The sequence below is a fragment of the Gymnodraco acuticeps genome, unplaced genomic scaffold, assembly GCF_902827175.1.
Source record: "Gymnodraco acuticeps unplaced genomic scaffold, fGymAcu1.1, whole genome shotgun sequence".
Classification (NCBI taxonomy): domain Eukaryota; kingdom Metazoa; phylum Chordata; class Actinopteri; order Perciformes; family Bathydraconidae; genus Gymnodraco; species Gymnodraco acuticeps.
In genome coordinates, this window is record NW_022989899.1 from 1,950,525 (window position 1) to 1,976,178 (window position 25,654).

Consider the following 25,654-nt stretch of genomic DNA (forward strand, 5'->3'; position numbering starts at 1 on the left):
CAACCCAATCAATCTGTTGGGGGGCTGCTGCAGCATCAAAGGAGGATACACACATTCTGTTTTACTTATTGAAGCAGCCTAAGCAAGGTTTGCCCTTCTCGTCCTAAATTGAATAAAAAATCAGAGTAAGTTACATAATCTTCTTATATGTTACATGGTTATCTTTTTTAGTTGTTTCTGTATAATTATCTGTGAACTTTCAGAACTTCTGAAATTCTGGAATCTTGGTTGTATTGTCCTCCTAATAACTTGGCCTATACTGTACATGATGAATTATGCTTCACCACACCTATTAGACTACTACACAACATGTTAAGCAAAGTGGTAACATGTAGATGTAGCCTACCGCTCTTTATCTTATTCTTGTCACTTTAATCCTGACATTAAATGAGTTTGAACATGTGCAACGGATTACATAAACAACGTTTGGGTGTGTATTTTAGCCTGTCAGCTTGATTCCAACCCGTAACAAAGCACACGATTTCAATGCATTTGCGTCACAGTTAAGGCGATATTAGTCCAAGTAGGCCGAAAAAATGAAGTACAGTATCCTGTTTGAATTGGACTTTTATCCATTTCTGTGAGTACAACTAAATAAAACTGTAATTTAAAGTTTGAAAAATAAATATCAGATAAACAAAGAAAAGCATAGGCTACACTTCTAACACAGAATATGGCCAAGGCAAAGAACACAAGCTGCGATATTCTTTGCCTTGAGTTGCATACAAAATATATGTAGGTCCTATGTGAAAAAGCTAGTAGAGCAAGAAGCCAGAGTCAAGGATAAGAAAACATTGAATTTGTATGCAAGTAATTAAAATTGAAAACAGAAAAACACAACAGAGACAGCATGTTTCAGTTAAAGTTCCTAAGATAAGAGGAATACTGATATAAGGCACTATTTGGGGGGATTTTCAAGTTTAGCAGGTGTTTTAGTGTTGTAAAAGGTTTGGTTTATAGTCAAGCTGTCTTTAAGAATGTAAATGTTACTTTGAATGCACATGGTGACATCTGCTGGTTCAGAAACGCTAAACCAGGAAACCAAACCGGGTTAGGGTTATTGTAGAGTTGGGTTTTTCTTTCAAAGTAAATTATTTTGTTATTTCTGAATTCAAAATCACACTTAAAATAATCTATTCCAGTCATTTTTTGTCAAAAGTGCTGTCTTTTAGCATTACTATTTTTAAAATGATGACGGTATATTGCACTTAGCGAATGATTATCGTTTTGTTTGGCCATATAAACTTTATTTTGAAAGAGTACAGAGTGTTGTTGCCATCGAGAGTGTTGTTGCTAGCCGCGTGCCGTGCAGCGATGTCGGTGCTGCTCTGCCTCGCGGCGGGAGCGCTATGCCTTTACCTAATATTGTATTACAATGTGTTCAAAGGAGCAAGGTACTGCAGCTCAGTGAAGCTGAGGGGGAAGACGGCCATTGTTACAGGTAAAGAGCCTCACTCTTCAGCTACTGCTAACATGTAGTTCGGTTACTCTCAGCTCATGGAAAAAGCAGGATGGTCTGCAACACTTAACTGTACTGAAGCTACTGCTGAGGACCGTTGTGGCTTAACAACTACAAATACATACAAACCATCTTTTGAATCACTATTTTCAAAAGCTAACAATCACCTCAGACCTCACACTAACCAAATACCCTATAACCAGGGTTCGAGTTATAAACTGAGCTCTATGGGGGTCTTTAAAACTAACGTATGCGCCTTATGCGCGCGTGCACGCACGCGCAGGCGCGCACACAGTCACAGATTGCGCAATAATGTATTGCACACCTTGGAGGTGCAGACTCCAAGTCTCATTAAACATGCTGGAGCTCAGTTCTGCAACTTTCTTCGGAAGCACTTATTTTAGTTTGAGCTCCGCTTTTTCAACAGCTCGTTTATGAGCAATATGTAAAAAATCGCGGTGTATGTAAAAAGATGTCCGCAAATGCTTCTGCACAGGGCTACTCACAGTCCCATTGGTCCAGGCATCAGTGGCGGTTCTAGACCAATTTGACTGGGGGGGGGGCACTGGGGGGCCAGTTATTTTCTGAGGGGGGCACAATAAATGCAGGACGAAAAAGAGAACTAGACAGTATGAAGTAATTGCGCATAAGAAAACAATGCAATACAGTTATTGGTATTTGTTTCAGTACACTTATTTATTTCAGATAGATCTTATAGTTATTACTGTTAGCTTCAGCTTAAGTTATAGTGCAATGTTTGCACTAACACCATATTTATATAAAAATAAAGGCAATGAACAATTACATCTCTACTTTACATAAGGGTGTCTGCACAATTTCACATTACAGAAACAAAATCCTGCGGTTTTTGGCAAACCGAGTACCAGAAAATATACATTTAAAAAAAAACAAAAAATTTTTTTCATTGTTAGAGTGGTCAGAGGTCAGTGTTAGGGGGGCACTGGCCCCCCCTAGAACCGCCCCTGCCAGGCATCCACCAAATGCGTTCCATATTTTTTCTCCGAAAGTAAGAGAGTCTTGGCTTCCTTACAGACGAGGCATCCAAGACCACCCTCCTTTGAAAACAGCCAGGGGTTTCTTTCTTTCCAGGATCTCCACTGATTGTGTCCCCAGTTAAGTGGTGGTCCTTCTGTAGCAGTACCTCCTGCCTCCTCATGCCGCTCCGATTCGGATCTTTCTACGTGTGTGCAGGTGGTCCCACATTCAACAGCATCAGGTCCGCTAGCAAAGACAGCATCCTCCGTAGCAGCAAGGTTAGTGCTAGCTGCCACGCTAGCAGGTGCATTTTGGTTGTCAAAAGCTGTTTCTTTGTGAGAAAACCAAAACTAGCCAGGCTTGTAGACCCCGTCGGCGGCAGTGGCCTTTTTTTGGGCGGCATGGTAATCGTCTGCTGGTACTCGTAGTATGTGTGTATCTTGTCAATATATTTGAATGTCTGTTGATATAACGGACCCGGTTCATTCTTCGGGCGCGCGTCACACAGCCTCACAGGCATAGATTGCGCAATATTTTATTGCGCACCTTAGAGGTGAAGTGCAGGCATATTGTCATTCAAGAGAGAATACGATGCGTAGTTCTTTTGGAAAACATTGTTTTGTTTACCTATTTACCTCGTTAACGTAAATAATACTCATTACTTTGAAAAATGCATTATTTGTGATCAAAATAATGGTTGTTGGTAATGTATATTAGCGACCCCCACAGATGTTTGATTTCACTGGGTCCGTGGGAGCTCAGGCCCCTCCGTATGGGAGCTCAGCTCCCATTGGCTCCCACGTAACTCGAACCCTGCCTATAACTAATATAACCTTATCCATTAAGTTGTCCCAAAAGATACATTTTCATCAGTCTCAACATTGGTTTAAAAAAAGGCAAGATCTAATAAACACATTTCATGGGAAGATAATGGAACTTGAAACGCATGTAAAAATAGAATAACATTTTAAGGAGTCCCCACCCACATACTGTATTCAAGCTTTTACGGTTTTGGTCAACAACTGCTGCCTGAGGCTCTTGTGTGTGTGTTATTGTGGATTATTAAGCCTACCTACATCTATTTTCACAAATTTGAACATACTGCCCTCATTTATAATGGAAATGTAGGTTTACCTCTGAAATGAAGTGTGAGTCTAACCATACTACAAGATGTATACAAAATGTATATTGGAATATGAGTTGAGTACTAAATTACTACTACAGTAGTAGGCTACAATACAATAAGAACACACTATTCTTAACTCTTGATTTAACTTAAATAGCTGACTTTGTTTTGACAATTCTTTAATATCAATCCCAAATATATGAATATTATTGGTCTAATCTTGTCCTTTAAACTGTGTACTTGCGGGCAGCATTAAACGATGGTTAGGTGTCATTGAGTTCAGCTCCTTGTCGTCAGTGTTTTGTTGCTTGTGGTTTTCCTGCACAGGATCCAACACTGGCATTGGCAAGTCCACGGCTCTGGACCTGGCCAAGAGAGGAGCCAGGGTTATAATCGTCTGTCGCAACAAGGACAAAGCTGAGGCTGCTGCCTTCGACATCCGTAGAGTAAGTCCTTCTGAAGCTCTAGGCTAAAGTAGACACAAGACGCTGCACCCAATCCATACATAGCACTGATAATTCCAGCTGTTGGTCAACTAATCTGAAAAGTGTCTCTTAACTGAAAACAAAAAACTTCAAAAAAGTTGGATTTATTCTTCTTTAAGACTAGATAGGTTTTAGGTAGTTGGCCCTAATAAACTGGCTGCTGTCACCAGACCTTTGTTAGCTCACAGTTAGACTTACTCATAGCCCTCGCACATTTGTAATAATGTGGAAGTAAGACACACTTTGACCACATCACTGTATAATGACACAAGCATTTAGAAAGTCCAGCCTGATTCCAGGAAACATTCTAGCATATTCAAGTTTATTTTCACATGCAGAAAATGGGTGCATGTTTCCTCAATTCAGATGGATATGTGTAATAACGTCTGCAGGAGAGTGGGAACAATCAGGTGGTGTTCATGCAGTTGGATCTGGGGAATCTCGAGTCTGTTCGCAGCTTTGTTAAAACCTTCCTGGAGACGGAACCCCGACTGGACATCCTCATCAACAACGCAGGTGAGGATGGTCAAATTGGAAATTCCTACCAAAGAGCTGTAAAGTCAAAATACACTGATACTAGGGCTGCACGATTTTGGGAAAAAATGTAATTGCGATTTTTCTGACAAATATTGCGATTCGATTTGCGATATTTGTTTTTAAGCGACCCAACGGAAGTTTATTGTAAAAGGCGGCCATATCTCCAGCTAGCAAGGTCGTATCAACGTGCTCCCATCTCTAGCAACCCCGCAGCTCGAGCTACGAGTGAAATAACCAAACTTACATGAAACTTCCGTTGGGTTGCTTTAAAGTCAAGCTTCAGTTTAAGATTCACCCTGTAATGGATGTAAAACATGTGATGGAGCATTGCTAACCTGACTCAGATGGTTTGTTTCACCAAAGCATCTAGGAAAGCTCCATTGGAAGCCATTTGGAAAGGGCAGGCACTTTCAAAAATACTTGGCAGGTGATTGGATCAATCTGTCTATCACCTTCTATCATGGGCCACTTCTGATTGGTTAACAATGGCTGGTACATGTGGAGCACAGCACTTCTGATTGGTGTGGATGACTGACACACAAGAAAAAAATGTTAAAAAAATCGCAGGCTTTGCGATTTGATAATCGCATCATTTAAAATCGCGATTTCGATTTAAAATCGATTAATCGTTCAGCCCTAACTGATACCCCTTTTCCACTGAAATTAGTTTTGCTTAAGCGCTTAATGGGGCTATTTTGGTTTTGCAGTTGGTTCAACTCGCGTAACATTAACTGGACCCACGTATTAGGGATGGGAATTTGAAAGCAAATGTATATTCGAATATTCGCCCCCCCAAAAAACGGTTAACCGGTTAACCGAAATGTACAGAGCCTATACAAAAAAAAATTGGGTAAAGAAAAAAATTCAAAACGTTTTTTTCCCAAACATTTTTTTCAATAACTTTTGGAAATAAATACATACATGTTCAAATAAGTGTAGAAACCAAGTCGAATTAGTCAAATGTATTGAACTGGTGATCACAGTTTGACAGCTATAGGCCTACCTACAGCTTTCATGTGCGGAGGCGATTCACAATCAGGCCAGCTGTAGAGAAGACCCTCTCAGCTGGAACGGAGGTTGCGGGTATAGCAAGGTATAGCAAGGTATAGCATGTATATAAGTTTAATTTGACATAGTTTGCACGACTTTTCTTAGAGTGTAAATAATTACCGGACTATGACTGGTAAAATATGTTGAATACCGGCAAAACTAAATCTCTCCTGTCAAAATGTCTATGTACTTTGCCGCCACACACGGTTGCCAAGCAGCGCTTATTGTTGTTTAGGCTGGCCACTCATGTGTCGCGAGTGTTGACAGGGGGCGGGGGAGCATGCTCATGAACTGTTAGCGCCAGAACCTCGCAACGGCTGCGGAGCGCATTTGCGCCGCATTTGGGCCTAAGATGAGGTTTGAGTCTGCGTGATCTGCGTGTAGGGAGGGGCAGCAGCCATATCATTGGCTAGAACTGATGGATTTGGACATAAACGCGAGTGAAGTCTAACCGGACGCGAGAGAGAGAGATCAGCACCTGCAGCTCTGCCCGCTGTGAGGGACCGGTGAGCAGAGCAAAACACACCTTTAGACGTCACCTAACACATTTAGCTATGGCACTGTCGTTGTTACGTCCCGTCCCTCTACCAAGCGGTAGTGGCTCGTGGGAAGACCCGCAACATAAAAACAACCACCCCAAACACAGAATTTAGTTATCGACGGGCATTTATTTTCAGCACAGCCGTAACTCACATGCATGCCTCCCGGCAATAAGGAACCAAGTCAGGAGGATCGTAAAACAAACAAAAAAAGAAGAAGGGGGCCTGGGCCAGCCACACCATGAGCCGTAGGACCCAGACTTCCCTCCTCTACCCAAAGGTCCAAACACAGCCTACTGGGAAGGAAACAAAGCCGCGAAAAACCTATACTAATATCCTCCAGAGTTCACACAAAAAAAATACAGCAACATATATATAAATCCACACGAGGTGAGAGGAAATCCACGGTCGTATTCCCTTGGTTTCAGGACGGGAAAAGAGCTTTTTCTCTTTAAGTCATCCCCAGCTGAATGTCATCAGGACACCTGGGGAAGGCGGAGCCAGGGGCGGACCAGGTGTACCTGCGCAGCAGAGACAGAAAACACATAGAGCACGTAACACCCCCACCATGAGTTAGTTATTATTATTTTTTTTAATTTTTATTTTTTTTACATAAAACAAAACAATCACAACAATCGACTTTCAGTCGACAGACGTGCTCCACCACTCAGTCCACCCAGCAACCAGGCTACATATCACAAGCGCGACAATGCATCAGCCAACACATTGTCCTTGCCACGAATGTGTTTGACCTCAACATTGAAGGCTTGCATACAAATGCTCCACCGCATCAACCTTTGGTTTGTGTTACGCATTCTGTGCAGGAACACAAGGGGGTTGTGATCGGTAAAAATAGTGACAGGGATGTTTGATGACCCAACGTACACCTCAAAGTGGTTTAAGGCCAGAACCATAGCCAGGGCCTCTTTTTCCATGGTGGAGTACACCCGTTGGTGTCGATTGAATTTCTTTGAGAAGTATGATACTGGATGCTCCACCCCATCGACATCCTGCAGCAAGACAGCTCCGGCCCCAAATTCACTTGCATCAACTGCTAGTTTAAAGGGCTGATCAAAGTTTGGCGCTACAAGCACCGGAGCATTAGTCATCAGCAATTTAATTTGCTGGAAAGCATGGTCACAGCGCCCAGACCACACATAAGGAACTTTTGGGCTTAACAGATCAGTTAACGAAGCAGTAACAGCTGAGACATTTTTACAGAACCCTCTGTAGTACCCAGTCATCCCAAGGAAGCAGCGCAAGTCACGTCGGGAAGCCGGAGCAGAAAATGCCAGGATTGCTTCCACCTTGGCCTGGACCGGCCGTACTTCCCCGTTGCCAACCACTTTTCCCAGATAGACCACGGTTGCCTGAGCAAAGTCATATTTTGCCAAGTTAATAGTTAAGTCCGCCCTGCGCAAACGCTCGAACACCTCCGCCAACTGTTCCATGTGCTTTTGCCATGACTCTGAATAAACCACAATGTCATCCAAATATGCCACACACCCTGACAGACCCGACAGCACAATATTAACGAGCCGTTGAAAAGTTGCTGGCGCGTTGCGCATCCCGAACGCCATGACAGTGTACTGTAGGAAATTATCTGGTGTCACAAACGCTGACATTTCCTTAGCGCGGCTAGTTAGTGGAACTTGCCAATACCCTTTTAACAAGTCGATCTTGGTAACAAACGAGGCATTGCCAACCTGGTCAATACAATCTTCCATTCTGGGCAAAGGATAGCTGTCGGGCTTTCTCACGTTGTTAACCTTCCGGAAATCTGTACAAAAGCGATCGGATTTATCTGACTTGTCAACCAGTAAACAAGGCGAGCTCCACGGGCTTAGGCTGTACTCAGCGATCCCGTTCATAAGCATATAATCAACCTCCTTCTTAAATCGACGGCGTTTGTCAGGGTTCACCCGATATGCGTGTCGTTTAATCGGTAGTGAGTCACCTACATCAATATCATGTTCCAAAACCGTCGTGCAGGAAGGTACGTCAGAAAACAGTTGCTTGTTGGACAAGATCAGTTCACCTATGTCTGAACGCTGCGTATCAGGTAAGTGTGCTAAATGAGCCTCGATATTTACCAGGATCTCTGAATTTCGCAGCCTCCCCTGTAACACCGCCTTCGACTGGACCACAACGTCTTCATCCCCCCCCCCCCAAATAACCGGAGCTTCAGAGGTGGCAGATGCGTCATTTCCAGCACCGGACAGCTCCCCTGTTAGAACAATAGACTCGGCAGTATCATCAGCTAAGCCCCTGCTCGAGCCAGGCGCTTTCGCCCTCTCGTTGTACGGCTTCAACATATTAACGTGACAAAGCCTGCTCTTACGACCCCGTTCAGGAGTAGCGATGAGGTACTCACGGTCACCGACCTTTTTAGTAATAACATAGGGGCCACTGAACTGGGCTTGCAAACTGGAACCAGGGATCGGCAACAAGGCTAGCACTTTATCTCCTGGAGCAAACACTCTGTCCTTAGCCCGCCTGTCGTACCACCCCATCATTTTTCTCTGAGCCACACCCAGATTATCCTGTGCCAGTTCGCATGCACGGCGCAGCTTCAAACGAAACCCACTCACATAATCCAGCAGATTAAATGGCTCAGCCACCCCCAGCCATTTTTCCTTCAACAGCTTCAGGGGACCACGTACATTATGAACCCTAGCGACTCCTGCACCACCTCTCTCACTGCGAACAACATTAAATGCACTCCCTCATCCCAATCCCTTTCAAACTCCAAACAGTACGCACTTAACATCGATTTGAGCGTCTGGTGAAACCGCTCAAGCGCCCCCTGCGACTCAGGGTGATATGCACTCGAGTGGACATGACTGATAGCTAACTGTTTGAGAGTCTGAGCAAAGACCCGCGACATGAAATTCGTTCCTTGGTCAGTTTGAATGATCTTTGGCAATCCAAACACGCAAAAAAACTTCACCAAGGCTTTGACCATACTCGGAGCAGTGATGTTATGCAGCGGTATCGCTTCAGGAAACCGTGTTGCTGCACACATAATGGTAAGCAGAAACCTATGACCGGATTTACTACGGGGAAGGGGCCAACACAGTCCACGATCACCCGCTCAAACGGTTCACCTACAGCCGGGATGGGATATAACGGCGCAGGCGGAATCGTTTGATTAGGCTTCCCTGCAACCTGGCACACATGGCACGTTTTACAATAATGCACCACATCCCTCTTCAGACCCGGCCAGAAAAAGTGGCGCAGCACCCGGTCATAGGTTTTATTGACACCAAGGTGGCCAGCAAGCTGATGATCATGAGCTAAACCTAAGATGTCCTGGCGATATTTCGACGGAACCACCACTTGTGATACAACACACCAATCATCACCTGGGGATGCAAAGAGCGGTGTCCATTTACGTATGAGCACCCCGTCTTTAACAAAGTACCCGCGAGAGCCAGCGACACCTTCTGAAACCGCATCCTCCAATATCAATGATAATTCTGCATCCGCTTTTTGGTCACACACCAGCTGCTGACGTGCCACAGGCACAGCACCAATTTTTACCGTATCAGTTTTCCCACCGTCACGCCGCTGGGGCAGGGGAGGGTCACTGATTGGCATGTCTAATTCTATAGCCATAAAACTGTCAGACAGATCCACCTCATCGTCAACTTCAACCCCACCCTTAGACTTGGCGTGGGTGACAGCACAGGCGGAACGTACATTATGGAACTCTTGGACATTTGTATCTGAACATTCCCCCACAGGAACCGCAGTCACTTCCGGCTTAACGAGCACTCTGCCACCGGCTAAATCATTCCCCAATATCAGATCTACTCCCTTGATAGGAAAACATGACCGAACGCCGACAATCACCGGCCCTGTAACTAGATCTGATTCCAGGTGAATATAATGCAAGGGTGAACCGACATATTGCATCCCAAACCCCCTCACAAGAACACCGGAATTAACAGCAGACTCCTCCGAGAGGGAAAACACACCACTCACGATAAAAGATTGTGATGCTGCTGTATCCCTCAAAATGGTAACCGGAACCCTGTTGTTCTTCCCAAGCGAAGACACCACTCCCTGCATAAGAAACGGAGCAAACACTTCCAGTTCTGATTTAGGAGCACCCGGTTGAGGAGTATTGACAAGGCGACCGTCTTTACAGGCTTCTTCTCATCCCGCAACGCATAACAATTCGCCACAATATGACCTCTTTTCTTACAGAAATAACACACTGGGCTATCTCTGGGTCCCCAACTCACCTCCCTCGCATTTTCCTCCACAGCTCTTGACATGCTGCCCTGTAACTGCACGTTAGCGGAGCTTTCCCTGAGCTTAGTGTCACAAAACCGGGCCTGCGCTATCCCTCCCACCGAAGACAGACTTGTGAGTGAGGACATACTCGTCAGCCAGAACCGCAGCATCAGACAGTTTCACAGGTTTTTGCTCATTTATGTATGTGGCTACTCTGTCAGGCAAACAGTTTTTAAAGTCCTCCATGAGCATTAATGTTCTCATGTCCTCTAGAGATCTTACCCCTGTCGACGAGCACCACCGATCAAATAGTCCCTCTTTCTCACGAGCGAACTCCACATAAGCCTGAGAATCCCTTTTTCTGAAACTGCGAAACCTCTGACGATACGCCTCTGGCACGAGCTCATAAGCGCGCAGAATTTCTGCTTTCACCTGCCCATAATCCCGGCTGACCTCGTCAGACAATGCAGCGTATACCTCCTGAGCCTTCCCCGTTAGAACGCACTGCAGCATCACAGTCCACACATCCCTAGGCCACTTCAAGGTTGTTGCAACCCGTTCGAAAAGAATACAAAAATTATCCACGTCCCTCTCATTGAACACTGGAATAAATCGGGTGTATTTACCCACATCAAACTCATGAGGATGTGCGGATCCCAACTGCTGAGTTTGGTGCGACACTGCCGATAACTCCAGCTCCTTCAAACGAAGCAATCGATTTCACTCCTCCTCTAGTTTCCTGATTTCGAGATTGCAGTCGATCTCCTTCTCTCTTAGCTTGTTATCAATCTCCTTCTCTCTAATCATTAATTTACGTAGCTCCAGCTGAAGCTCACTCATTGTTGGAGCTACCTCGTTTTCCTCATCTTTAGATAAATAGGTAGCGCCCGTTTCCTCCGGTAACACTTCCTTCTCTATAAGTGCCGCCAACAGCTGTTCCTTGATGACCTGCTTCTTGTGCTGTTTGCTAATTTCAACGTTAAATCTGCCTGCAATTAGCTCCAGCTGGGCTTTACTACAGGCGTCCAACTTCTCCCGAGTTGGACCACTAGCAAAGCCCTCTAGCTCAAACTCCATAGCGCAAAAAATCCAACCTAAACTCACTCCAAAGAGAAAATAAAATAAAAAAGCAAACAAAACTGAAACCAGCTAGGCTATCATTCTAGCCACCCTACACTGCACACACAAAGCAAAATATATATGCTGTCAAGGGCCGTTCTAGAAAGAAACACTCTCAGTACACCGGCACCTGCCCGAGACAGCCTTTGGACAAGCCCCCATATGTTACGTCCCGTCCCTCTACCAAGCGGTAGTGGCTCGTGGAAAGACCCGCAACATAAAAACAACCACGCCAAACACAGAATTTAGTTATCGACGGGCATTTATTTTCATCACAGCCGTAACTCACATGCATGCCTCCCGGCAATAAGGAACCAAGTCTGGAGGATCGTAAAACAAACAAAAAGAAGAAGGGGGCCTGGGCCAGCCACACCATGAGCCGTAGGACCCAGACTTCCCTCCTCTACCCAAAGGTCCAAACACAGCCTACTGGGAAGGAAACAAAGCCGCGAAAAACCTATACTAATATCCTCCAGAGTTCACACAAAAAAAATACAGCAACATATATATAAATCCACACGAGGTGAGAGGAAATCCACGGTCGTATTCCCTTGGTTTCAGGACGGGAAAAGAGCTTTTTCTCTTTAAGTCATCCCCAGCTGAATGTCATCAGGACACCTGGGGAAGGCGGAGCCAGGGGCGGACCAGGTGTACCTACCACGTATAGCATATTGATTCTTAACCATAAATGCTTTAAATTAGTAGGCACTTGTTGCTGAACAGGATAGCAAACGGGTTGTAATTCAAAGTATCGTCACAAAATATAGAGCCTGGTTAATGTGGTGCCAAAACACAAAAAACGTGTTCGCAATTGTGCGCTGTCTTCGCATTGGTCTTGGAAAATGGGTATAAGTAAAAGAAGCGCTGTGTTTCAGGTGTGGTGGGCCATGGACATACAGATGATGATTTTGACTTGGCGTTTGGGGTCAACCACTTGGGTCACTTCCTGCTCACCAACCTTCTCCTGGAGCGCCTCCAGAAGTGCGGTCCTAGTCGTGTGGTCACCGTGGCGTCCATTGGGCACCGTCTAGGCAAAGCTCACTTCCCCCTGATGACCTCTAAGAAAGACTTGGTGTCTGGTCAGTCTATGTGGCGCAACCTCCAAGCCTACTGCGACAGCAAGCTGTGTAATGTGCTCTTCACCAGGGAGCTGGCCAACAGGCTCGAGGGCACCAGCGTCTCCTGCTTCTGCCTCCACCCAGGTGAGTGCCTTATGCACAGTTCCTGTAGGAACATATTCTCTGGCAACCATTTTCAGATGGAAAGCATTATAATTTTCACTTGTATATTTCCGTCTCTAACCTGACAATAAGGTTTTACTAACAGGAAGTGACAGCAAGCTGACGAATGCCAATCAGACTTATCGAGGAAATCTGGAAATAATGTTGGTGAAAGATGTTTTGGACTGGAATATGTAACATTTCTGTGTTCATTTATGTATTGCAATTATTGGGTTAAGGATTGGGTCATTAGACATACAATGGCATGGTTGGAATGATCAGAATCAGAAACAGGTTTATTACCAGGTAGGTTTACACGTACGAGGAATTCGACTAGGTGTCGTGGAGCATACAAACAAGAATTAAAAACACAGATAGAGAACTAGAAAAATATTTAAAATAACTTAAAATATAGTAAGATATAACAGTATTTACATTGCAATGGAATAGAAGGAATAAAATATGGAATAAAAATCAGCAGTAATACAAAATATTGTTCTGCATTGATGGGAATACTTTGGAATTTCCTGGTCTTATGCATGAATTGGTCATTCACTGTGATCTGATATCGTTCAAGTCACAACTATAGACAAACACAATGCGCTTAAGCTAATAACACTCAAACATTTATAATCTTTCATGTCTTTCTTTAACCCACCCATTAAACATTAGCACCTGCTTCAGCTCAGTCATATTCTCAGGATGTCTGGTGTGAACGGCTCTCCCAAGGTTATTCCTCAGCTTCTCAATTGGGATAAGGTCTGGTCTCTGACTGAACCACTCTAAAAGGCAGATATTCTTTTCACTAAGCCATTCTGTATTACATTTACTGTGAAGTTAAGGGCCATTGTCCTTCTGCACCACTTAACTACTGCTGAGCTTCAGCTGGCTGACATCCACTCTGACATGATGCTGTGGGATACTCAGTAAGGAAATCTCATTTATATCTGTCATATCATATATCGGGCAGAACACTAAGTATATAGCAGAGGACTCTTTAATTATCTGTGGCTGTCTTGATAATATAGCAGCTGTTGTTTACACTTGTTGTATTTCTGACCTGCTGTATGGCTGCTTTAGATTATTGTACTATGTCACAAGAGTATCCTAGTGCAGGTCTACTGAGAGAATATGGACTACCTGTAAACAAGGCTGTTGTCCAGTAATCATTCAGCACTTCCTGCGAAGCTCATACGTTTCATCATTTTCTTCTTCTAGGATATATCAACACAGAGCTGCGTCGAAGCCTTAGCCTATGGCAGCAGCTCCTCCTGATTCCCTTTGCCAAGCTCTTCCTCCAGGATCCTGAGGGGGGGGCCCAGACCACCCTGCATTGTGCCCTGCAAGAGGGCATTGAGCCTTTTAGCGGACGCTACTTCTCTAACTGTGCGCTGCAACAAGTGGGAGCCAAAGGACGGGATGATGCCTTGGCAAAGAAGCTGTGGGAAGTGAGTGAGAGGTTAGCCAGTTTATAATGACGGACCAAATCCTGATCCAGCATGTTCGCACGGTGCCTTATCAGCCACTTTAAGGGCTGGTTTCTTACCGTCTATTTTTTTTTTAATATTATCTGCATAACCTACACTTGTGCCTATTGTTATCCACAAAGAGATGTCATGAGGGCTGTAAGGTTACTCTGGCCAGGATGAAGAAGAAAACAGCTTTTAATAAGTCTTCAAAACAAATAAAAAGGTGCTGGTAGCTTGCTCTATGTCTTGCTTTTTAGCGATACAGTTGCAAGAACAAGTATGTGAACCCTTTGGATTCTCCACACATAGCGTTGTGTGTTCCTTCCAAACAACTCAACTTTGGTTTCATCTGTCCACAGAATATTTTGCCAGTAGTGCTGTGGAACATCCAGGTGCTCTTTTGCAAACTTCAAACGTGCAGCAATGTTTTTTCTGGACAGCAGTGGCTTCCTCCGTGGTGTCCTCCCATGAACTCCATTCTTGTTCAGTGTTTTACGTATTGTAGATTCGTCAACAGAGATGTTAGCATGTGCCAGAGATTTCTTTAAGTCTCTAGCTGACACTCTAGGATTCTTCTTCACCTCATTGAGCATTCTGCGCTGTGCTCTTGCAGTCATCTTTACAGGACGGCCACTCCTAGGGAGAGTAGCAACAGTGCTGAACTTTCTCCATTTATAGACAACTTGTCTTACCGTGGACTGATGAACATCAAGGCTTTTAGAGATACTGTTGTAACCCTTTCCAGCTTTATGCAAGTCAACCATTCTTAATCGTAGGTCTTCTGAGAGCTCTTTTGTGCGAGGCATGGTTCACATCTGGCAATGCTTCTTAAGAATAGCAAATTCAAAACAGGTGTGTATTTTTTATAGGGCAGGGCAGCTTTAACCAACACCTCCAATCTCGTCTCATTGATTGGACTCCAGGTTGGCTGACTCCTGACTCCAATTAGCTCTTGAAGAAGTCTTTAGCCTAGGGGTTCACATACTTTTTCCACCCTGCACTGTGAATGTTTACATGGTGTGTTCAATAAAAACATGAAAACATATCATTGTTTGTGTGGTATTAGTTTAAGCAGACTGTGTTTGTCTATTGTTGTGACTTAGATGAAGATCAGAACACATTTTATGACCAACTTATGCAGAAATCCAGGTCATTCCAAAGGGTTCACATACTTTTTCTTGCAACTGTATATACACAAGCACAGTTCAATCATTTCAGCTAGCAGGCTGTCGAAATATTGGGGAAGTATTTTAAATGAATTTGTTAATTTACAAATAGGATTTATTTGACATAGCCACTGCAGTATTGTAGGAGAGCATGTAAGGAAGAGTTCAGTTTTTATACCCAGTATACAAGAACATTAGTACATTCGACATTCAAGTTACTTGAGTACATTTTTTACATTCCCCTATATTCCAGAGGAAAAGGAAAGTAACAAAATGTTAAAGAGGCCCTACGATACTCATTTTCAAGTTCATGTTTTTATTTAGTGCCTCTATGCCTTTGACATTTCCATGCTTTAATGTTCAAAAAGCTCTCACCCTCTGTCTGAAACCAGAGCCCAGTCTGCTCTGATTGGTTAGCTGGCCGGCTCTATTTTGATTGGTCAACTGCTTAGAGATGTCCCGCCCCTTAGCCTATCACACACAAAATAAAAAAATTGGGTTTTCAGTAAAGAAACAGTAACGTTTCCAAAGATATTCATATGAACCGGGAAAAAAACCAAAATCCAATTCAACAAGGTGTATTCTTGTGTTATAATAAAATACTGCATTGGTTTTGGCATCACTGGATCAGTTGACATCGAAGCTGTTGAAAAATCACGAATACATTAAAGAAAAACAGCAGAAAATAAAAGAAATATGAATAGAAAATAAAACATAAAAAAAAAAAAAAGTGTGTTAAAATGATCTCTACTTTGACCAGCTGTGATAGACACATTAATGCATCAATATTCATAATCAAGTCATTTCAAATTCTGAAATGGATCATAACGCTTTATGAGCACTTACTTAAGTCTATTTGGCTGCCAATACTTTTGTACCTTTACTTCACTTAGGTTTGAATGCAGGATTTTTACTTCTAACAGAGTATTTTTACAATTAAGTATTACTACTTTTAACTATAAAACACTAAATCACTGGTTAATGATCTTAATTGCTTCGTTGAGTTTATAGGCCTTTTAAGGTTGTATAACTACAACAATATTCATTCCACCTTCAAAAACTCCAAAATAAAATGCCCGCTGAGGCACCGGTAAGCAAATCTTCCGCAGGGGAAATAAACAGCTGTGAATACCTTGTAATAATGAATAGATTAATTGTTACATTTACAAAATGTCAGGAACTGGTAAAATAAATATATTTTTAGTGTTAAGGATTGGATCAGCAACAGTGGAGAAGCCAGCAAGAGTGAACTAGTTAAAATAATAATAATGATCCAACAGCACATTGTTGCACTCTTTTCATTTCAATTATTTATTCACAAGTAGTAAAGTAGGTCCAAGTCCAGGCAAGAACAATGTATTTATTTATTTCCATGAGCTAATATCATCAAAAGTACAATGAAATCTGGCGTCACCTTTTCTTTTCCAGCAGCTTTTCCTATGGCTTTCCTTGGTCACCCTGGCAAAAAACCATATGCTATACTGGTGCGCTAATCCCATCACTACCTGTCTCCAATATATAATCAGCCAGTGCCCAAAACTGCCTTCAAAATAAAAACATTAGAATTAATTTAATACTAACATATTTGCAATAAATAAGAATCAATACAATCAAAACAATCAATATAAACAGAAACAACAAGAACATTAATTTCAAGAGTTATTACAAAATACAAATAATAAATGTCTTACCAATAAATAGTTCCAACACATGGGTTATATATTCAAGGGCCTGAGTTGTACTGCAAATCGTTTTTCAAAATCAGGGTTAGGATTATGTTACTGACCCACAGACTGTGTACAGTAATCTTACCTCATAAAATAACATGGAGGCCGTCAATGTCCCGTGTGTCCACTGGGGGGCAGTAGCGTCACACAGCTCCATCTAAAGAAAGCGTCTCTTTGTGCTGAGCTTGGCCGTTGTTGCTTGGAGCAAGGTTGTTGAGGACCTTAACCCAGCAGACCTATGGATTGTGTTCATTATGAGCGCTGATTATTAACACGGGTAGGCATGGAGCGGGGTCAGTTGTGTGTGTTAAGAGAGGTGCTCTTGTAATTACTCAGTAGGACATTGTTCTGCGCAGCCTTCTCCTTTAACCTCAGTGTTGGTGGGGAGGAACACTCTTCCATGATCGATTCCTATCTTCTCCCGCCTTCAACTATCCCTCTGTCCCCTTCCTTCTTCACCCCACTCACTTTGCTGCATGCTGGAAGGACCGGCGGCCAACTTGAATTATCATTGAGAAACAGCTTAACTGACACAATTCTTCTTTACAGTTCAGCACTCCTTCACACCTGTCACAGAGTGGAGGTCATCAAACTCAACATCAACCCAACAAGAATACAACACAAATAGTTCAAAAAAGAGCTACTGAAAACAGATGAAAACAGACATTGGTTCTAGAAAAACATTACAATTTTCCTTTCGATTTGAAATGTCACTTTTCAATGCTGTTGGCACTGCAAACTGGATTACATTCACCTCTACTGCATTGGGATCCAAGCCAAATTCTCTAAGAGATGATGAAACTAAATTGTAGATGTACATGGCAGTGCAGGAGGGTTGCTGTGGTGCAGCTGGTACAGCAATGTGTCCCGAAGGCGTAGGGATGGAGGTATGCAGTGGAAAAATGCTGCTCCAAAATCAAGTAAAAGAATAATAAAAACAAGGTGCCAATAGAACAAGCTTTATCATATTTCTCGGAAGATTTCTTCTAAGATGGGATATTTAGAAATGAGTTGTTGTAATTAGCTGGGACAACTTATTTCGAACTTCATTTGACCAGAATCGGGAAATGTTGTGTTCCGTCTGAGACATTGTCTAAAAACAAGACCCTATATCTCACTGCATTGTTACTTCTTAAGTTATTTAGTCATCAATTGTAAAGAAACATTCGGACTAGAAATTGGACAAATATACTTGGCAAGATTTCAAGGTTTTGCAGTGATCCTTGGTTCCTCCTGTCCACATGTCACTCTGAACCCTCCGACACAATGAGCTTCCTCCTAGTTTAGCAAAGCTTCAGTTCTTTGAGGTAGCTCTTTCCTTACAGTTGTATTGTTGCTGTTCTTTGGGTCTTTACCTGGAGGAGACCCTTTCCTGAACATCAACATCTGCCTCATTTCATTGATGATGTTTGAGCCTTATTTTTCTTCTATAGTTTCAAAGCTCTGCTTGTAGTTTTCCTTGTTGTTGGTGGAGATGATAGCTTCAGGTTGGAACTCCACTGGGTCTATCTGCTGTGGTCTATCAAGCAGAGACTTAGACACTCTTTCCATTATGACTCTGCATTGAAATAGTTCATAGAACGGTGCAGTGATGGCGTATTTTTGTAGACCGACCCGGAAGTTATCTTCACAAGGGCTCCATCGACGAAAGCTTAATTTCTTTCTCCCGCTGGATTTCGGAATACTGCAGAAAATAACTTATTTGGAAAACACACTTTATGATACTTACATGTTTTGTTCAGTCGGATAGTCTACACATATTACCACCAGTTGTATGATGATCGAGGCGTAAATGCAATCCACGCTAATATAATGCTGCAAACAAACTACATCATGCTCGCTAAGCTAAAGGCGGCTAATGTACGACCTAAGTAGTCTCATTTGGTGACTTATTCACCATTTTTTAATGGCAGCATAGAAGCATTGGACTTCAAGATTGGGGTATGTACTGACGTATTTACGGTCGTAGAACAAAACATGAGAATCTCGCAAACTTGTGTTAAAAACAGAGCTTATTTCAGGCCTACCAAAAACTCTTTCCTGTACCACTCTAAAGGTTGCTCTCATTACGAACGGAATTTGGTGGAAGTCAATGGGCACCCAGTACCTTCCCTACTTCTAGCGTGTACAAACATCAAGCCTCATGAGCTTTATGTGCAGCTAGTCAAGGTGCATGGGAAGTTTTTTTTAAATGTGAAACACCAGACTAATGTGTTACAGTGAAATATAACCATGCACATATACGTTTGTATTCATGTACATTTTCACATTAGAAGCTTCTTTTCCTTCTACATCCTCTGGCAGTCTCTATTCTACACATAGTTAGTAAAACATGACATAGTTCAATAAGGAGATAAATGTGTCTCCAAAGTGTCTCATTGATTTGATCCCAAATCGTAATGGTTTCTGTCACAGCAGCAGGTTAACAGGCATTTCACATGAGTAACACATATATATTGAAATAAAGTAGAAAAATAAATACATCAATCAAATAAACAGTAAATAGAAAGTATATCAATAGAGTGTCTAAACAATAAACAATTCAAAAATATTGTTCTTATAAAGTACAAGTCACAATACTCCAAAATAGACTACTATCAAAACAGACGTATATAAACATAGGACTAATACTTAGTATTTCCAGCCAAGTTTAACATATTGATTCCCAAAAATACTGGAATCCACCACCATGTGAAGTGTAATCTGTAAACTGAACTAAAGTGACTAAAACCTCCAAATTCACAGAATCAGAGGTCATGACCTCAGTGCTGTTTGAGACAAAAGGCCCCGCAGTCAAAGATGTAAAATATTAGAAAATAAGCTGTCTCTTTTTCTTCAAGACCTCATCTCCTGCAGGCCCATCACAGAAGACAGCTGTGTTGTTCCAGGCCAAAGGTGTGTGCACTTCTCCTCCTGATCTATAGTTCATAGATGTTCTGTCAGTCCTGCTCCGCTCTCTGTTGGAGATCAGCTCATTGATGACTTGTGTGTTGTGTTTGCTTTGGGCATACTCCACAGCGCTGCAGTACTTAGTGACTGGATTAGTGCATCAATTAGGCAGCTATCGGATGCATAGAGACATGCTGATTGATTTAGATGCTGTGTGAGCCGTGTGCAGGTTGTTTGTTTGGGGACAATACCAACACATCTGAGTGAAAGCAAAACTCTGTCAGGGTTTATAACACATGGAGCATGTTTTACCTGTTCACTGCCAGTGACAGTGGTGAAAAACGGTATAAAAACATATGCTTTAAATCACCCTAAACTCAACCCTCACTCAAGTTACCCTTAAAATCCTTTTATTAGGTGATCAATGTAAGGGGATGCCCAAGTGTCCATTCATTTCTGATTTTGGACACTTTAAGAGGTTTTATCTCGCTTATACATTGTTCAGATGTTTTCAAACATTTTCAGACCATTTATTTATTTTGCATTTTGCAATTAAATTCTAAACTTGTTGACAAGCCAGAACTACATCCAGTAAACTGACTTAATGGCCCTTGCACAGAAACCCTCATGAAAGTACTAATGTGCAATGCAAACTTTTTGGCCAACCTGCCTCTTGGCCAAAAAGTGGCACGTGAGCACACCTCACAGACTGCAGCCGAGCAGTCTGTGTTCCTCTTTCATAAGGAAAACCAAAAACTGTAGAACTGTAGATATACAAGCCACTATCATGATTCAAACATTAAAACAAAGCAGCGTTTGCCAACCAGTTTTACTGCTTCAGTCAGGACGGACATCTTTTGTAGTAATATTCATATATTCTTCTTTTTTAATTTATCCAAACCTCAATCTTATCAGTTCATTCTGTGTCTGCCTTCTTCACTTAAGTTGGATGGTTTTTTTCTCCTCATGTACGGATACAAAGTACTCGTGAAGGCCGTATTTACATCTGCTCTTTGGTCACCACAAGGTTTGGGGTTAGGGTTTGATGATCTGATTGGGGTCAAAGTTGAAATAATTTGAACTTTGACAACATTGCTCGGCGACAGTCAGTACTGTCAGTGTTAGTAAGTAGTCAGTGTCATCTAGTACTCGGGGAGTAGTTAGTGTTAATCAAAGTAAATCATCACATACTTTGATAACTTTTGAGGTTCTGTGTGTTTGTGTGAACAATATGGAAGTGAGACATAAAAAGCAAAGTGTTAAACATTATATCCCCCTCGTCACCTCTTTCCTCTAGACACTCTTCACTTTTCAGTGTGAACACACACACACACACACACACACACACACACACACACACACACACACACACACACACACACACACACACACACACACACACACACACACACACACACACACACACACACACACACACACACACACACACACACACACACAGAGCTTGCTGGCCCTTATCAGTAACAGTGGGGGTGTCGATAAATAGAAACATCCTCTGGGTCTTGTTATTTCCTTCGCTGCAATTAACATTCTCATCTGCTAACCTGTGATTAACGGTGTTTACCGATACGCTGTGGCGTGTATGACTGCTTAACTCACTGTACACACCTTGCTCTTCATTTCACAACACCCCCATTTGAAGCTCAGGCTGTCAACATTGAATATGACTAAACTGATCCCCACTGGTAATCTCTGTTTCCTTGGTCCCAAGGTTGGAAAAACGGTTATGATGATGCCATATTATACCCTACTAAAGATATATCAGACTGATCTTTTAATACAGGTACATCATAAACATATCATTTTTCAAATGCATTGCATTATTAAGCTTTTACAACAATTCATTTTTCAAGATTTCAAGTCCACATTTCCAATGAATCCTGTGTCTCCCTTGACTATTCTTGTCTGTGATGTCATCCACCGGTTTCCAGAGGGATGTTTCAAAGTTTCACAGAGAATAGCCAGATCAGAAATACTGTTGATGGTAGTGAACCTTCGGCCTTGTCCCTAGACACTAAACTCACAATTTGTATCTTAATATTGCATAATATAAAGAACTGATTCAGTGCAAGGACTCTTGCTGAGCAATTGGATGTTCTTCTCCGATGTTCTCTAGCCATTCATGCAAGATCCTGAGGCATCCCCAGGTTGGATCCATTGGTCTTCTCCGATATGGAAATGCCTAGAAAGGAAACATTCAGAAGGCATCCTCATCAAGGACTGGGACCAAATAAGCTAACTCATTTGATTGCAAAGGAACAGCAGTTCTTCCCTTAGTTCCTTCAGGATGTCTAAAATCTTCATTACATCCCTAAAAGTGAGCTCAGCCAAACTGAAGGAAACTCATTTCAGCCACTTGAATCCATGATCATTAGCAACGCTTACAAGATGTGATAGGTGAGGGATTGCCTAAAACAAGAGCTATGTTATATAACTTACAGTAAGACCTTCCCTTGGTGCGGCAACTTACTTCATGCTAGCACCTCACCGAAATCTGATGCTTTGTAGATGGAATGATGTTCTGGGTTCTGGTTTGAATCCCCTGCTGTAGAGCCCTCTGGTTCTGACCGAGCGCAACCCATTGCACTTTGTAATGGTTTCATTCAGGACGCTTTTGATTACTTCTCTGTAAGAGTTAACAATAACTTGGCTCGGGAATTTTGCCTTCTTGTGTTTCCCTAAAAAATACAGCCGTCTTTGAGCTTTTTTCCACCAAGATGGAGGTATGTGATGATCCTTTCAGGTTGTTTGTGAGGCTGATTCCAAAATGACACTCTAAGGAACTGGTTTCTATAGGAATGACACCATCACTCTGACCTCTGACACTGCCTATACACACAGCCCCTGGCTTTCCGGATAGACACTCCTTAGTAGCTGCTCTCAGTTTTGAGTGCCAGCATTCTGTTCTTCTCATCTTTCACATTGCAGGTTTTCAGTGTTGCTAGCTTTAGACGTTCAGATATAGGTATGAAGAACTGGTTATTCACTTGGCTCCGGTAAATCCATAACTGGTGGATTATTACTGATTGTCTCAAATATATTGTACATTGGTTTATATACAAACACTGACATATTTAGTGCATGTTCACTTGCCCAAATTGAAACTACAAGTTTCTCCTGTGAAATCTCATGTGTTGTGATAAATCACTGCAACGATCAGGCTCAGTGTGCAGGTGTTAATAGAAGTTTAAATCATGGTAATGCTTTTCATTTGTCTTGTAGGTGTTTTAATTATCCTGCCCATAACCCACTGTGTCTGGAAGCAACATGAAACCACCATGAAGAGAAAGCAAACCTTTTAAAAGCCTCTTAAACATACATTCAGTCATAGCACTTAGGTAAATGAGCACTCTCATGCTTTTTGCAATTTTCAATAATCTAACGAGAAAATGCTGCTCGCTGAGCAGAGGCAATAAAACAGCACCAAACTATTAATTATGCAGAAATTATACAGTTTTGTTGGTTGCTGTGGTAATAAATTGCCAATTAGCTTCACGAAAAATGTATTTATGTGATATACACATCCACTTACAATAGCTTTATTTCCCAAGGACTCTTTAGTGCGGTGACTACAACTGCAAGGTAGTTCTCAAGCCGTGGGGAGATACTCATTATATTCTAATGAGAATGAATGTGAGGCCAGAAGGCGGGCTTGTTGAATCCCATGTTTCCAAAAAAAAAACAGACCGGGTTGTGTTATTTCTCAGTTGCGTAGGTAGATACTCCAGATACCAGAGGTGGGAGTAAGTCCTACATGTGCAAGTCATGAGCAAGTCTCAAGTCTTGACCTACAAGTATCAAGCAAGTCCCAAGTCACTGTGGTGAGAGTCAAGCAAGTCAAGTCAATCATTGCTCAGGTCAAGCAAGTCAAGTCAAGTCATACAACATTCTGATGAATAAGCCCAGTTTCCACATTTAAATCAGTTAAAAGACAGTGGTTATGAAAATGGATTCAACCCACACTATGATCTTCATTACATACACAGTTAATCATTTGAAATCTAATTTAGACCGATGACAATCATATTAGATCATATTAACCCTAGAACTGCAGACAATAAGCGAGGACTCAAAAAGTCTGTTCAAAAAGGCAGAATTCCAGGTAAGAAAATCATATATATATATTTGCCATTACACATATTTAATTGAAATAGACGCTAGAACAGCCAACAGCGTCAGCACCTACATAGATATCATTTTCAAATCATTTGATTTGTTCCTCTTCATAATGTCCTTATAAACTAAGTAGGACGATTTAAAACTCACTTAATTGGGTTAATTTAGAAATTGCTTCAGTTTATCATCATAACAGATCAAAAAGTTCAGATTCATTTTTACAATAAATCAAGAAATTATGCACTTCTACAAACAACATAATTAAAACATTTAAACAAACTACTAAAAGTAGATGAACTACATTATTCAACCTATTACAGTAACTTCTGATAATAACACAGGGGAAATAAACGAGGCATCTCTTTCCCTCTCTCTCCTGACAGCCCGTCAGTATCAGGGTTAGTCTAAATGAATCCCTTGACGGTTCTAGTGTTCATTTACCGTTTTGTCTTCTCTTTGCAATGTTTAATCGATTTGAAACCAAGTCTAACGTAGCTTAAACTTAACGTTAGCTTTCTAGCTAACACAACACATGCACGCACCTTTCTCTGTGGGGTATTTTGTAGTGACGAATGAAGTTGGATGTTGTGGTGGTCCTGTCACTGATCTTTATGCTGCAGACCCTGCATACCGCTGTTCTCTTCTTATTACCGTCATCGACAAAATAATCCTTGAATCCAAACTTCACTATTTGTGGAGTAACGCTCGCCGCTGCCATGTGAACTGACGCTCCTGCCTTCTAGTGGGTTGCCAGGTTTGCGCGCATGGCGCTATAATCACCCAATCACGTTTCGAAAAAACTAAATATCTCACTAGAAAAACAAACGCAAATATTTAATTTGAAAAGGTCAAGTCCTTTCAAGTCATCTGTCTCGAGCTTAAGTCAAGTCTCAAGTCATGAATACCAAGTCAAAGTCAGGTCAAGTCTTTTATCAATGTTAGTCAAGGGACCGACTCGAGTCAAGTCATGTGACTCGAGTCCCCACCTCTGCCAGATACACTAATGCATGAAAGCACTGAAAAATGTAGTTAACATGATATTTCCATTTGATTATATTTTGTCCTTTACATTTGTTATGGCTAAGGTATTAGCAGTTGCCTATTTACACTATCAGTAGTTATGATGTTGTGATGGCTCCGGTGAAAACTGCAATACAAAATTAAGTGTCATACATCAGAGTTTTTTCACTTTTTAAGTAAAATATCACTATTATAGTGTAGTTAAGAAGCCACTGTTAAATATATAGGGTAATTGAACAGTCTGTAATTAATTGGTGCGACAAAACAATCAATCGGTGTGAGCTAGCTAACAGTAGCAAGATAACAACAAGTATTAATTCTCTGTGTGTTATTCACTACGACCAAAACCTTGCGCATAGTAATTTAGTTTATTGTAAGAATTAAAAAAATGTATTAGAGGGGCTTTAAAGAATTACAACCATAAACCTAAAGTTGTAATGCCCCACATTAGTTAGTTTGTATATCTAGCATCT

General features: G+C 41.9%; 1 protein-coding gene across 2 annotated transcripts; it reads left to right on the plus strand.

Moving 5' to 3' along the window:
- Window positions 1-1,284: 1,284 nt before the first annotated feature.
- On the plus strand, window positions 1,285-21,170 carry LOC117539866 (dehydrogenase/reductase SDR family member 13-like). Of its 2 annotated transcripts, XM_034206221.1 has the most exons (6): window positions 1,285-1,441; window positions 3,909-4,027; window positions 4,433-4,582; window positions 12,416-12,755; window positions 13,992-14,221; window positions 19,976-21,170. In XM_034206221.1, exons 1-6 carry the CDS (start codon window positions 1,315-1,317, stop codon window positions 20,057-20,059), a joined length of 1,050 nt encoding a protein of 349 aa, XP_034062112.1. In that variant the 5' UTR covers window positions 1,285-1,314; the 3' UTR covers window positions 20,060-21,170. The 2 variants fall into 2 exon arrangements, with proteins under 2 accessions (XP_034062112.1, XP_034062118.1); XM_034206227.1 differs by lacking the exon at window positions 19,976-21,170 and having other exon boundaries at window positions 4,459-4,582; window positions 12,429-12,755; window positions 13,992-14,475.
- The last annotated feature ends 4,484 nt before the right edge of the window (window positions 21,171-25,654 follow it).